The sequence below is a fragment of the Carassius carassius genome, chromosome 18 (genome assembly GCF_963082965.1).
Source record: "Carassius carassius chromosome 18, fCarCar2.1, whole genome shotgun sequence".
NCBI lineage: Eukaryota > Metazoa > Chordata > Actinopteri > Cypriniformes > Cyprinidae > Carassius > Carassius carassius.
The window spans coordinates 22,482,875-22,496,292 of NC_081772.1; the positions used below are offsets into that span (position 1 = coordinate 22,482,875).

The 13,418-nt window shown below is 36.9% G+C and overlaps 1 protein-coding gene and 1 long non-coding RNA gene across 3 annotated transcripts; both read left to right on the forward strand.

The window, feature by feature from the left end:
- LOC132091929 (glutaredoxin-related protein 5, mitochondrial-like) lies at window positions 1-3,950 on the forward strand. The gene is made up of 2 exons (XM_059498009.1): window positions 1-405; window positions 3,574-3,950. Exons 1-2 carry the CDS (start codon window positions 114-116, stop codon window positions 3,744-3,746), a joined length of 465 nt encoding a protein of 154 aa, XP_059353992.1. The 5' UTR covers window positions 1-113; the 3' UTR covers window positions 3,747-3,950.
- Window positions 3,951-5,358: 1,408 nt separating this feature from the next.
- Window positions 5,359-7,920, forward strand: LOC132091930 (uncharacterized). 2 transcript variants are annotated; one of them, XR_009422164.1, is made up of 3 exons: window positions 5,359-5,683; window positions 5,757-5,871; window positions 6,960-7,920. It is a non-coding gene; the product is annotated as an uncharacterized LOC132091930 (long non-coding RNA). The 2 variants fall into 2 exon arrangements; XR_009422163.1 differs by having other exon boundaries at window positions 6,981-7,920.
- Window positions 7,921-13,418: the final 5,498 nt, after the last annotated feature.

The window sequence follows — 13,418 nt, forward strand, 5'->3', positions numbered from 1 at the left end:
CGGAGCTTGTGTGCAGAGAGTTACTTCAGCGAGGCTCTATAGCGTTTGTTAAGAGAAGTGTCAAACGTATTTAAACCTCTTTTAATCTCTACCAAACCCTTCAGACTTGCACGATGAACAGCATTATGATAATGGCAGCACGGTGTCTTCGATCGGACGCGTACAGAACCGCGCAGAATAACGTAGAGCTGCTGTCTGGTTGGGCTCGCCTCATGTCCTCCTCTTCAGCGGCCCAGAAGACCCTGGAGGAGATGGTGAAGAAGGACAAAGTGGTGGTCTTCATAAAAGGCACCCCTACACAGCCCATGTGCGGCTTCAGCAACGCCGTCGTCCAGATCCTGAGAATGCACGGGGTCGACAGCTATGCTGCTTATAACGTGCTGGATGATCAGGATATCAGAGAAGGTCAGTGCCTGGTGATTGTGGCATGAAGGGTTTTGAGTTTTTACCAAACTGGAGTTTAATACTGGTTTGAATGACAGTATCTCATAATGACGATAAACTTCCTCATAATTCTCATAATATAACATTTAGAAAAAAAAAAAACGGCAAAACTAACAATTATGAGTTAAAAGTTGTATATATATATATATGACACACACACACTGTTGGGGGTAATACATTACAAGTAATGCGAGTTACGTAATCAGATTACTTTTTTCAAGTAACTTTTTCAGATAAGTAGCAAGTTACTATTTATTGATTTATTTAATGTAGTCCTAAAATAAATATTAATATCCATTAATTCATCTCACTCACAAAAAATAAAATAAAAACACGGATTCAGTATTCCTCAAAATTAATAAAAATAATGCAATTCAGAAAATGATGCAAACCTGCAATAATTAAATGTTAAACAACACAAATATCTTGTATGCATTTAATCCCATTCTATAAACCAATGTCTTTGCTTCTGACCTTCGATGATCCAGTTCAACCATACTAATATGCAAAAATTACTCTAGACAAAAATTTTTTACAATTGTGTTTACATTTCTTCTTCTGGATTCTACTGTACGGTCGTAAATTTACTTTCCCTTCAGCCAGAGGTGTGTTAATTTTACTTTTGGCGTGAAAGGGCTTTTATATTTGCCAAAACGTTTTTTATTTTAAAAACAAAAAAGCAAGCCCTATCCAGATTTAAAAAAGTAGTGTAAAAGTAGCGTAAGGCGTTACTTTCCATAAAACTAAGTTATAATTCATTACTTTTAAAAGTAACTTTCCCCAAACCTGTGTGTGTGTGTGTGTGTGTGTGTGTGTGTGTAAATATATCAAGTCAAGTTCAAGTTTGTTTATTTCTAGAGCACATTTACTTCCGGTTTTAAGCCGACCAAAGTGCTGTACAGTAATCACGACAAAATACATACTAACCAGCTACGTCACTATCAGCAATCAAATATAGTGCATTAAAAGTTAGTTCAAGTAAATACACATTAAAAGTAATCACGATAAAATACGTAATGTACCAACAACGTCACTATCAACAATCAATTAAAGTGCATAAAAAGATAAGTTCAAGTAAATTACACATTGAAAGCCACTCCAAACAAATATGTTTTTAGAGCTGTTTTAAACTCTGATAAAGTGGAAGCCATTTTAAGATGAATAGGAAGATTATTCCATAAAGTGGGGCCCACCACTTCAAAAGCTCTATTTCCCCTCTTTTTCAAGCGGGTTCTAGGTATACGAAGGAGGGATTTGTTTCCTGATCTCAGTTCTCGCTTTGAAGTATATGGGTGGAGTAAATCCGATAAATACGATGGTGCAAGATTATTTAAGGATTTATAGACTAATAATAAAATTTTATAGTCGATTCTATATTGGACAGGTAACCAGTGAAGGGATCTCAAAAGAGGTGTCACATGATCAAATTTTTTGCCACCTTTCAAAAAGCGTGCTGCTGCATTCTGAACAACTTGTAATCTCGAGATTTGATTCTTGGAAATCCCATAATAAAGAGAGTTGCAATAATCTAGCCTGGATGTTATAAAGGCATGAATAGCAACTTCAAGATAATCATTGGATAGGAAAGATTTAATTTTGGAAAAAGAGCATAGATGAAAGAAACTAGAGCCCACTACCGAGGCAATTTGCCTATCAAATTGTAAGTTGTTGTCTATTACCACACCTAAATTCTGAACCTTTGCTGAGATAGTGAAATTTAAAAGATCAAGGTTAGGTAAATATTTCCTTCTTATATATATGTGTGTGTGTGTGTGTGTGTATATATATATATATATATATATAACATTAGTTTCTCATTATTAGGTTTTAAGTTATTCCAAGAAGGTATTATTATTAGAACTTTTTTTTTAAATATCACACAGTAATCAAAAACTCCTTATTCCTTATAAAGAGAAAGTTTCTCATTAGCTATTTAGTCACCTTTATGAGATATTAATGAGAAACTAAGTTGTCCTTTTACGAAAGTATAGTTACAATGAGAAAATAATATGCAAATTGTAAATAATAACATTGTGAGGAATAATATAGTTTAGTAATTGTTATGAGACATGAAACATAGAAACCAAGTTATTTTATTTATTAATTGTAATACTGTTTTATTATAACAAGTTTTATCATAGTAATGACTTACTTATATGAACAATAATTTAACAATAATTTGAAACGTTATTATGAGTAAGTTTCTGTAAAGTCATTATAATAAGCAAGTTTCCCACTTTTTATGAGAAACCAAGGCATTGTTACATAGGTTTCTCATGATTGAGATGTTTAGTCACTATTTTGAGATAATAATGAGAAACAAGTTATTATTATAAGAAGGTTTCTAATTATGAGACATTTTACTCCCTTAATAACGACTTGACATCTATTATTATCAGAAAGTTTCTTATTATGAGACGTATTTCTATTAATTAATTTTCTATTTCGAGATGTTAAATAGATTAATTATTATGAGAACATTTTCCATTATTACAACAGTTTGTCATTGTTACAAGGCAATCACTTGACATCTCAAAACAGTAAGATGCATAATAAGACACAAGTTATTTTAATTTGATTTTTTTTTTATTATTTCATGAGAAACCAGGGCATTATTACATGAAAGTTTCTTCTTATTATTATATGAGATGTTTAGTCATTATTGCAAGATATATAATGACAGTTTCTCATTATATTTTTTCCTCATAATATTGACTTACAATTGAATTGTTACAATTGAGAAACTAAGTATATGAGAATGTTTCTCATCATAATTACAAATGTTCTCATTATTATGAGATGTTCGGATTTACTGATTTTTAACTTTACGTATAAAAACTGTGGAAGCCCATTTCTGCTACAGTTGAGTGAAACTCAGTGTAACTTTGAAATGTGTTAGTTTGGTCAGAACAGCAGTAGTAGGTTAATGGCACCAGCTGTCCAGTTCTGCCGGCTCTGATTGCCTTTATCAGTCCTGTGCAGCAGAAAGAAAGAGGTGTTAACCCTGCATGACTGAGGTTAGTTTCCAAACAGTAAAGCCTAGACTCTGACGTGCTTAAGTGGAATTAAAAAGAGAACAGTCATGCTAAATAACACTACTGACATGTGACTTTAATTTTCCCAAAAAAGGAGTAAAGACTTTGTCCAACTGGCCGACGATTCCACAAGTGTTCTTCAATGGGGAGTTTGTAGGCGGCTGCGATATTCTTCTTCAGATGCATCAGAGCGGAGATCTGGTAGAGGAACTTCAGAAGCTGGGAATCAAATCAGCTCTCCTGGATCAAGAAAAAGAGTCCAAGTAGGAGTCTAGTCAACTTTGGGATGATTGTTCATTGACGTAAACCTCCCAAAGGTTTGACTTGACATGCCGAGTCCAAACTGTCTTCAGATTGCTGAAGGAACTGATGTCAAACCTCCCAAATTCAGAAAAATCACTGTAAAAACACTTGACATAAATTACCGTATTACACACAATAATTGTATTTTAGATGTATCTCTTTTTTTTTTTTTTCGTCAATAAAATATTTTAAAGCACCCATTGTTTGAAACTAAAGCTGCTGGGTTGGGTGTGTCACAAGATTATGAATTCTGTGTATCTGATGTTATTACAAAGAACATGCTTGTTGATTCAGATGTAAGGTATATTTGTCAGGTGTTATTTCTTGTCTAAAGACATGATTAGAATTTGTCCTACCAGAGAAAGAGAGAGAGGGTAATTCTCAACACTTGTGTGCCAGTAACTTGTGTAAGATGTTCTAATCGTGTGGAGCAACAGTATCTATTTAACCTTAATGGTGAGGCATTTTTTAAGAGGTTTCCAAATGCAGTTTTCTGAGATAAAATACATGAACAGCTGTGAAGTGTGAAGAGATTCATCTTATTGTTTCAAAGGTTTTGTATTTCAACTCCTAACCCTAAATCTTAAAAAGCAGTGTCATTGACAAAATTTGGAGTCTGATAAGGGCATTAATAAAGAAACGGGTGTTAAATGATGGGTGTGTGTATTCATGCACACAAACACACACATACAAATGCTGACATAATATGCAATACTAAATTTTGTGTTAAAAAAAAATGCTAGTGTCTGCTAGAGTATGCAATAGTATTTTACAGACTATTAACTTGAAATTCTGAAATGTTCATTAATTAAAGAATAGCAAAACGTCCGTCATTAACAACAGATTACTGATGAGTGTCAATGAATAATAAAAATCTAGTAAGAATTTAGTTTTATTATTTTAATTCAATGTATTTAAATTGTAAACAGTTGTATATCAATTGTTACTATTATTATATTAATTATACATTCATGTTGGATTCATTTGGTTTTTGAAAACCAAGAAAAGTTTATAAATGGAGCTTCAAGGGGGAAAAATTTGAATGATTAATTTTTGCATATTCCGTTTATTCCGGAGACTTGCACCACACAACAAACTAATTTTGCTTGTCATAAAAAGGTAGAAATAAATGCTATTTTAAGAGACTTGTTGGCCTTGACACTTAAGTTATGAGGGTAAGCTTGGATCAAGGATCTCTCTCTCTCTCTCTCTCTCTCTCAAATTCAAATTGTGTAAAATAAAATTACCAGATATTTGTATTACATTATGCCCCAGTATCAAAATGTTATAGTCATCATAGAGGTGGTGTATTCAGTTTTTATATCTATATTACATTTGTAATATATTTGTTGATGATTTAATAGATTGAAATGTAGAAATGTTTTCTACATATATATATATATATATTTATTAGTAAAAGATGCCTGATTTACTAGCTGCAACAATCTTGCAATCCTGCATTCACCGTCCTCTCAAAAGCCTTCATATCCCAGCACTCCTTTGCTTCCCTTTAAGCTGGTTGCTAGGCAACACCAGGTTTTCTAATATAAGGCAGAGGAAGCAGTGAATGCCACTATATTCTCCAGGTGAATTTGGTTTGCCAACAGAATTAGGTCATCGGTGCCCGTGCCTGAAGAGTGTCTGACACCTCTGCTGTAGGTAGATGTAGACAGCTGAGACCCGAGCAGGAAGAAGGTACCACAGCAGCTGTCAGAGCTACATCTTCAAGAATACTCAGGAATGGAAAAACTCCAAATTTCCATGGTGTTAATATAAACAGTGGTGCCAGAACGTCCAAGACCGAATCCCTAGCTCGACACTTGTGGCACACAGTTGACTGTGCTCATCTGATTTTTGGAAGATGTTTTTCTGGAAGAAATCGAAGATGGGAAAGAAATGGTGTAAGCATCTCAGTTATAGCCATAGTCAACACATACTGTGTGGAGATGGATCTAAATAGGCCTTTGTCTATAGGTGGGCTAAGGAAGACCAAACCTTGGAGTCCTGGAACATGGTAAGACAGAATTTTCCACAGTCTTTCCCAGATAAGGCGATTTAAGGTGAGGAACTTTTCCAGATGCTGTGTCAGGTAAGCACCTCACGTTTTAAAGCAGTTGAGATCAAATAGGTTGAACTACAGTAGACACTAGAGGTCAGCAGTCTACCTTACATTGAAGTGTTTATGCAGAATAAGGCCTTGCAAACAAGAGATGTACTGTGTGAGTTAGTGTAATGCAATTTAATGTCCATGAAAAAAAAGGTCTGGCTGAACCTTTTTTAGAACTTCTATTTTTTTTTTTTTTTTAAATAAAGGGTTTCGAAAGGTAATTTTGCCAGCAATGCAATTTTGGGCTCAAAGAACCTTTCGGTTCTTAAAAGGAACATTTTTCTAAGACATTTTAATAATCCGAAGAACCTTTTTCCACTATAATTAACCTTTTGTGCAGTGGAAAGCTTCCATCGATGTTAAATGGAACCATAGCTGCCAATAAAGAACCTTTATTTTTGAGGAACCCTTTTAAGGGATTTTTTTTTTTATCTTTGTACTCAAGGAACTTCAGATACATATCACGTGCTTCAAAACCATTTTTCTTATTATGGTGTTATTAGATGAACCATTGACAGTTTGTCTTGCAGCAGTTTTCATAGAACTGTCCTCCTTGAAAAGGTTCTTCAGTAGTTTGGCACAAAATCTCACACCAAGAAGTTTGAGTCCATGTGTTGGTTCCTCCATTGTTCTTTTCAGGTTCCCCCATAATCCAAAGAGGTGCACATAATGTGAATTAAGTACATTGTGTGGTTGCCAACCATCCCTTATTAGCTGGGATGTCCTGTATATTGGGCTTAATATTCATAGAAGAGTGGCATTCAAGTCATTGTTTGTATGAATTGCAGTTTAATTATTTAACAAACTATTGGATCGGTTAAAATAGTTGTTATGTGCCCCTTTTGCTAACACAGGGTCTTACCAAGATGACAGTACCAAATATTCAGAAAATGCAAATGTTATACATTAGTATAACTAGTATACATTCATTTTAGGACATAATTTAAACAAGATTTCATGACATAATAGGTCTATAGCTATTGCACTCGGGATGTCCTAAATGTATCTTTTGTTATGGCATAATTTATGAAAGCTATCTTTCATAATTTCTTCTCCTCTCGGTGTAAAAGGGATCTGTCATTCTCATGCAGACTGGCTTCAGAAAGACACTGACCCACCAGGCCAAAATGCTGAACTATGTGATCATCCATCAATCCTCTAGACCACAGAAGAGGGAGAGCAGGGAAGAGTCCATCCTGGCATTTCTGGGGATTGTTGGGACCATCCTCAACCTACTTGTCATTATTTTTGTCTACATCTATACTTCTATCTGACACAAGACTGTTGAATATTATATTATGTGGATGAAATATGATAGACCCTAGTCTGGTTTGGTACCATTTTTATTTTTAGAGGCTGTGTGAGATACAAATAAAGTGTGTTTAATGGATTGTGCTGATGTTTAACCACATACTGATTGTTCAGTGAGCTGGTGACATAGGACCTTACTGTTAAATTCAATATGACATCTAACCTTACTAAGCTCTTTTAAGACAAGTAAATTATCATCCCAGTTAGGCAGGTTTTCTCAGTTGTTTCAGGTAAAAAGACTGTTTTCCTATTGTTTCCGTAGTATCTGAAGAATCTAAATTGTTGTGAAGGAGATTAATGGTTATTATTTACTGATCACTGTGGAGCTCACTGAATTTATTTTCCGTTTACTGCAGTTGTACTTTGTTGATCTCCTTTACTTCAATAGAGATAAACAGAATTTTGAAAAGCATTAAAAATGAAATATTTTTAACAGTGCATGTCTGTTCGTGAAATACTATGCCGTTTTACTCTTTTTATCCTAAAATAAACAAACATGCACTTTTATGACTCCATATTCACTGAATTCATTTAAAGGGATAGTTCACACAACAATTAACTATTATAAGTAGACTTTTGTAAATAGACATTGTTTATTTACATATAAAAGCAGAAGAATTAAAAAAGAAGTTCTGTGAGTTAATATTATAATCACAGCTGTATGGTTCAATCAGATTCCTTTTTTATTTATTTATTTTTTATTTTTATTTTTTCAATTAGATTCCACCCACCTCCACTCCAAATAATGTACAAGATTGTTTACATTATCAGAGGTTGATTGGTAAAGTAAGATTAAAGATGAATATCTGTAAATCTTTCTTGATGTTTCACTGAGCAACTGTTATCTCAAATATACAGAATAGGAGAGAAGGGGTTTCCTATTAAGTTCCTCCCCTGTGAGAGTCAGGAAGCTGGGTATCAGTGCAAATGGGTTAATTAAAAGAGATGTGACACCATCTTTGCATTAACGTATCCCTACTGCTCTCTTATCATTGTGATGCATCAAGCCCAGGAGCTGAATGATGGAAACACAGAGGCCTGGTGACAAGCCTTCAACAGCCTGAGAAACACAAACAGAAAGAGAAGGAGGTGTTGAAGGAAGGAAAAGAAAATGAGTGGGAGAGAGAGAACAAAAATTCAGTTGTCAAAACTGCCTTTATCACTATCATTTTGTCAACATTTGTGATTATGTGTGATGTTACAGATGTTACTGTACAATGACATGGCATATTAATTTATTTAAACAGCATTAGGCTTATGTGTTGTACTGTACTGCAAAAATACAAAGGCAAAACAATGACATGATAATCTGGATTAATATGCATGGCTGTTATATAATTAAGTACTCATTTAACAGGGTTGCCAACTAGACATGGGAATTTAAATAATTATGGTTCCGATTCCTCTTAACAAATCCAATTGCTTAACAGTCCCATTCATTTGCCATTAATTTTTGGGAACAAACTGGCTACTTGAAGAAGAAAAATGCTATTCCATAAATTAAGAGATAATTCATACAAAAGTAAGCCTACAGGTATAATGAGCACAGCCCAGTAATTGGCCTTGACTATATATTGTCTTGATAAAAAAATGGCTTCTGTTTCTTTATCCAGAAGTCTGTATTGGGAGTTTGTAGGTTTGGTGAGCAGGTACAAAATTCCGTGAAAAGGACGGGTTGCTTGTAATGTAGTAACTGTAATGTAGCCTAATTATGACAGTGAAATCCACTCATTGAACTTTAAATGGGAAATGTGCTTTGTCTCACAAGCAAATGTGCTGCATTCATCCTGAAAAGTGGAGCAAAACATGGCTGCAGTTTAGGTCATAAACCCCGCCCTCTCCATGTAAACGTCTCAGGTTACGAATGTAACCATGGTTCCCTGAGTAGGGAACGAGACACTGCGTCCTCTAGGGGCAGCTATGAAGAACTGTATACCCACGCCGCCATGGTGAGGGGAGTGCAGGCCAGAATCATGGCGAGCACTAAGTACCAACTCTACCATTTCCACGGGAGTTGCCCCTGGGACGTTTAGACGGCTGTCTGTGACAGTACTCCTTACGGCCAAAGGCCTAAGCTACATACCCAACTTAATGGTCAGGGCCTCGGCCCAGGGTAGAGCTGAAGGCTTGGAATCAGGAAAGATTCCTTTAAAGGGATACGACAAAGAACCTAGCATTTTCTACCAAGTCTTGCCTGTCACACAGGGGCTACCGCTAGCTTACGCATAAGCTTGCTGAAAGAGCTGTCTCAACAGTTCTCTAGTAGCAACACCCTGTTTAGATAGGTATCCGAGGATACACAGGTGGAGTGGCGCCCAAGATGAACAGGGCTTTTTCCAACTCAAGAAAGGGCACGAAGCAACCGTGCAAATCCCTCACCATATAGGATTTTAGAAAGAATGCAGAATACTAGCGTGCGAACTTACCACAGTGTGTATTTCAGAAAGTGTGCAAAGACTTCACGTGCACACTTTTCATAGGATGGATTATTAAATACTGTTCTAAGGAGATGCTCTCGTGGCACTCTGATAGAGCAGCTCATATATGGAATGGTGCATCTCAAAACAGTATGATTGAGAGTCATCAACTCGATTTATGGAAACAATACTGGAGCGCTCTGGGGAAAATAACAGAGAACTCAGTCTCATATGAGAGGAGAACTCAGAGCTCAGAGTGGCGCGCTCATAGCGACCCTTTTTGGAAAAAGGGGAGCACTGCTAAACTACCATGAGAATCGCCCAAATAGCCCCTCATGTTGAGGAAAGTGATGCTTGAAGTGTATAAATAAATACACACTGGCTGAATGAAGCCGAAGGAACCAAAGTCTAATCATCTCAAGAAAGGGAACGAGGTGGAGCGCGTAACCCTTACCATACAGGATTTCAGAAAGTACACAGAGTCTTGCGTGCACGCTGACTCATCTGGATCACATCCCTTAGGTTCTGCTTACCTCCACATGACCACGATTCCTCTTACCCCTGCCCGCAGGTGGGGGAGGAGCGCGAGTCGCGACACTAGCCTTCTGTGCCCGTCTTTGATCCTCAGATCGAGACAGGCCAGGAGCCCTATGTTGTGTTCTGGCTCGGACCTGGACCTTCGTGGAATGAAGAATCTGAAAGCAGCAGAGCGCGCCTTCGTCTCCCTGAACTTCTCAATCACTATCTCAAAGGAAATACCATAAGTTCAGAAGGCGAGACCTGAGTATAGAGAAGAAAGCCTTTTCTTTCTTCCCGATGTCTGCCAGGTTCATCCACAGACGTCTCTCTGCTGCCACCATGGCCGCCCTAGGCCCACCCATGGCGGAGGCGGCCTGCTTGGTAGCATTGAGAGAGGTCCGTGGTGCGGCGCGGCTACCTGATCAGGAGAAAGGCCCTTGCCTCCATCCAGGTCTCTTAGCAGATCAGCCCGATATGCTTGAAGCACCACCATCGTGTGTAAGAAAGCCACAGCCTGACCTGCTGCTGCGTATGCCTTGCCATCTAAGCTAGATGAATTTCTGAAGGGGCTTAGATGGCAAGGAGGGAGCTTAAGAGAGGATGTCTCACCCGCAGAAAGATTTTTTTTTTTTTAGCTCTTTCTACAGGGGGCATCCCCTCATAGCCGCTTTCACGCATTACCTCGTTGTCGGCAGATATACTCTAATGCCGAAACCGAGGGATGCGAGAAGAAAACGGCCTCTTTCATTTCTTTTTGATATCTGTATGGAGATCATGCAGAAATGGAAGGCTCACCTGGCTGCGCCAGGTCCTGAACTGCGGGAAGCAGATGACTGCCTTTTTTTTCCCTTTTTTTCAGAAGAGAGACGAATGAGAGAGGAGCTTTTTTTTCCTTGAAAAAAAAATGCTCACACTGCATGCTGATTGCCTCCTCAAAGACATCGCATGCGTGCTCTTCACCCTAACAAATGACGCAAAGATCGCGTGTGTCATCGGGTGTCAAATAACGCCTACACGGATGCACACATTGTCTAAACGCTTGCTAATAGTCGCCATTATATAGGGAGAAAGATCGCTCTTACCAGTTCTTTTAGATGCACGCTTCAAACAGAACAGTCAGTGAAGACGAAAAAGAGAATGACGTGTTCTCCCGGTGCCTGTTTATAGTCGCGCCGGTAGTGACTTCGGAGGCTGTAGCCGGCCAACAAGTTGGTGTTTTGTGAATGTATGCTTCAGACATCGGTCACGACGAGGTGTTACCCATAGCGGCCCCTAGAGGATGCAGTTCAAAGTTCCCTTGAAAGGGAACTAGTTGTGTGTTTTTATGTTCCTGTGGCTCAATGGTAGAGCATTGTGTTAGCAGCGCAAAAGGTTGTGGGTTCAATTCGCATGGAACACGTTAGGTAAAAAAATTTAGTCTGATAAAATTTTAGATAAAAGCGTCTGGCAAATACATAAATTTATAGACCAAAAAAAAAATTTCTAATTACACTTTAAATACATTCTTATCATGCTGAAAGAAATTTTGATTTTTTGTTTTGTTTTTTTGTGTGTGTAATGAAACCAAATGTTAAAAAAAATATAATGCATTTTAGTGACTGACGCAAGTGACTATCTTTTTTATAGCTGCAGGCATACTGTATGTGTAGTGTTTTTTGTTGTTGTTGTTGTTGTTTTGCTAGTTTACAGTGTGGTCACCTGCCATCATTGACCTATAAATCCCAAAAGGCATACATGTGTTACGCAGAAAGAATGAAGAAACTAAAAGAATCCAAGTGTGTTCCTTATTTTGAGTTGGCAAGCCTAGTTTTAGTGTGTGACCTTCGATCAAGATTCACAACATTAAGGTGCTGTATGTGTTTTTTCTCTGAAAATAGCATTAGTTATGTTGCTTGAAACGGCAAACTGGTATTTTTTACAATATTATTGTAATGTCTTTTCTTAATTATAAACACACTAGTATAAAGTTTTACTGTTTACTACGGTGCCCGTAAGGTGACTTGTTCGGTTTGCTTAGTTTTGTCGTGTTCCCTCAACATAGCATCTCGAGGCCACGACATAAGGATGTCGTTACCTCGACAAAATGATCTCGTGGCCACGACATAATATGACGTTCCCACAAGTTAATATGATGTTCCCACAAATTAATATCTTGTGGTCACGACATATTATCACATTCCCACGAGTTATGATGTCGTGGTCACGACAAAACTAAGTAAACCGAACAAGTCACCTTACGGGCACCATAGTTTACTACACTTTGATGTTATTTGTTATTTCACTAAGGTGGATAATAGAATCGCACATTCATGGAAAACAGCTTACTCCCATGTTGAAAACGAAGGTATACAATGTCTATTTTTTTTTAAAACCTCAAAGTTAATATTAATATATCAGCTGGGGAAGCTAGTGATACATAACCATATTAAGGCAGATCTAACTTGAGCCAATGCACATGTAATGAGTTATTACCCTAAAGCTATTCAGCTCAATACCTACCCAGTGACGGTGATCAAATGGAAGGTGCTGATTAATAGTGGGAAGTCATCCATCAAAGCCTGTTTAGCCTTCCACTGAGAGAATGCTTTAATGTTGCCATATTGTCTGTACTTCACTGATTACTCGAGGTTTTAAAGGGATACTCCACCCCAAAATTAAAAAAATGGTCATTACAGTTTTTCTCAAATTAGAAATGAAATTCTCAAAACTACTTGTACAACCTCCACATCATCTAGTCATTTATACACATCATAAAACCAGATTATCATTCTTTTGAACAAGTTACTTTTGTACATTCATGCAATTGATTATGTACATTTATCTGCAGTTTCCTACAGTACATGTTTTATGTGCAATAGTTATCCCTCAAAACATCTAGTCTTTAGTTCATCGTAAAAGTAATAAAATCCAAAATGGTTCATCTAGTTGTCATAAACTGTCAAGCAATGTTTTTTTTTTGTTGTTGTTGTTGTTGTTGTTGTTGTTATTCACACATTATGAATTGTGCAAGTGAATGGTTGCAAGTGAACTAATGAAGAGAATGTAGATCAACCAATGATAAACTAGGTTCATCCCATGAATCTTCAGTTGGAAAGCATATACTGTATAGACAGAGGACAACACAAGAGTTACAAACTCTGATGGACTTATTTTTTATTTCCATCTTTGTGGCCATATTTCTTTTTCCTTTTCTATATCAGAATGGCATTGTGAAGGTTTATTTATTTATTTATTTTCTTATTTGATCAGACCACTAGTAAAAGTGTAACTGGGAATTCTATC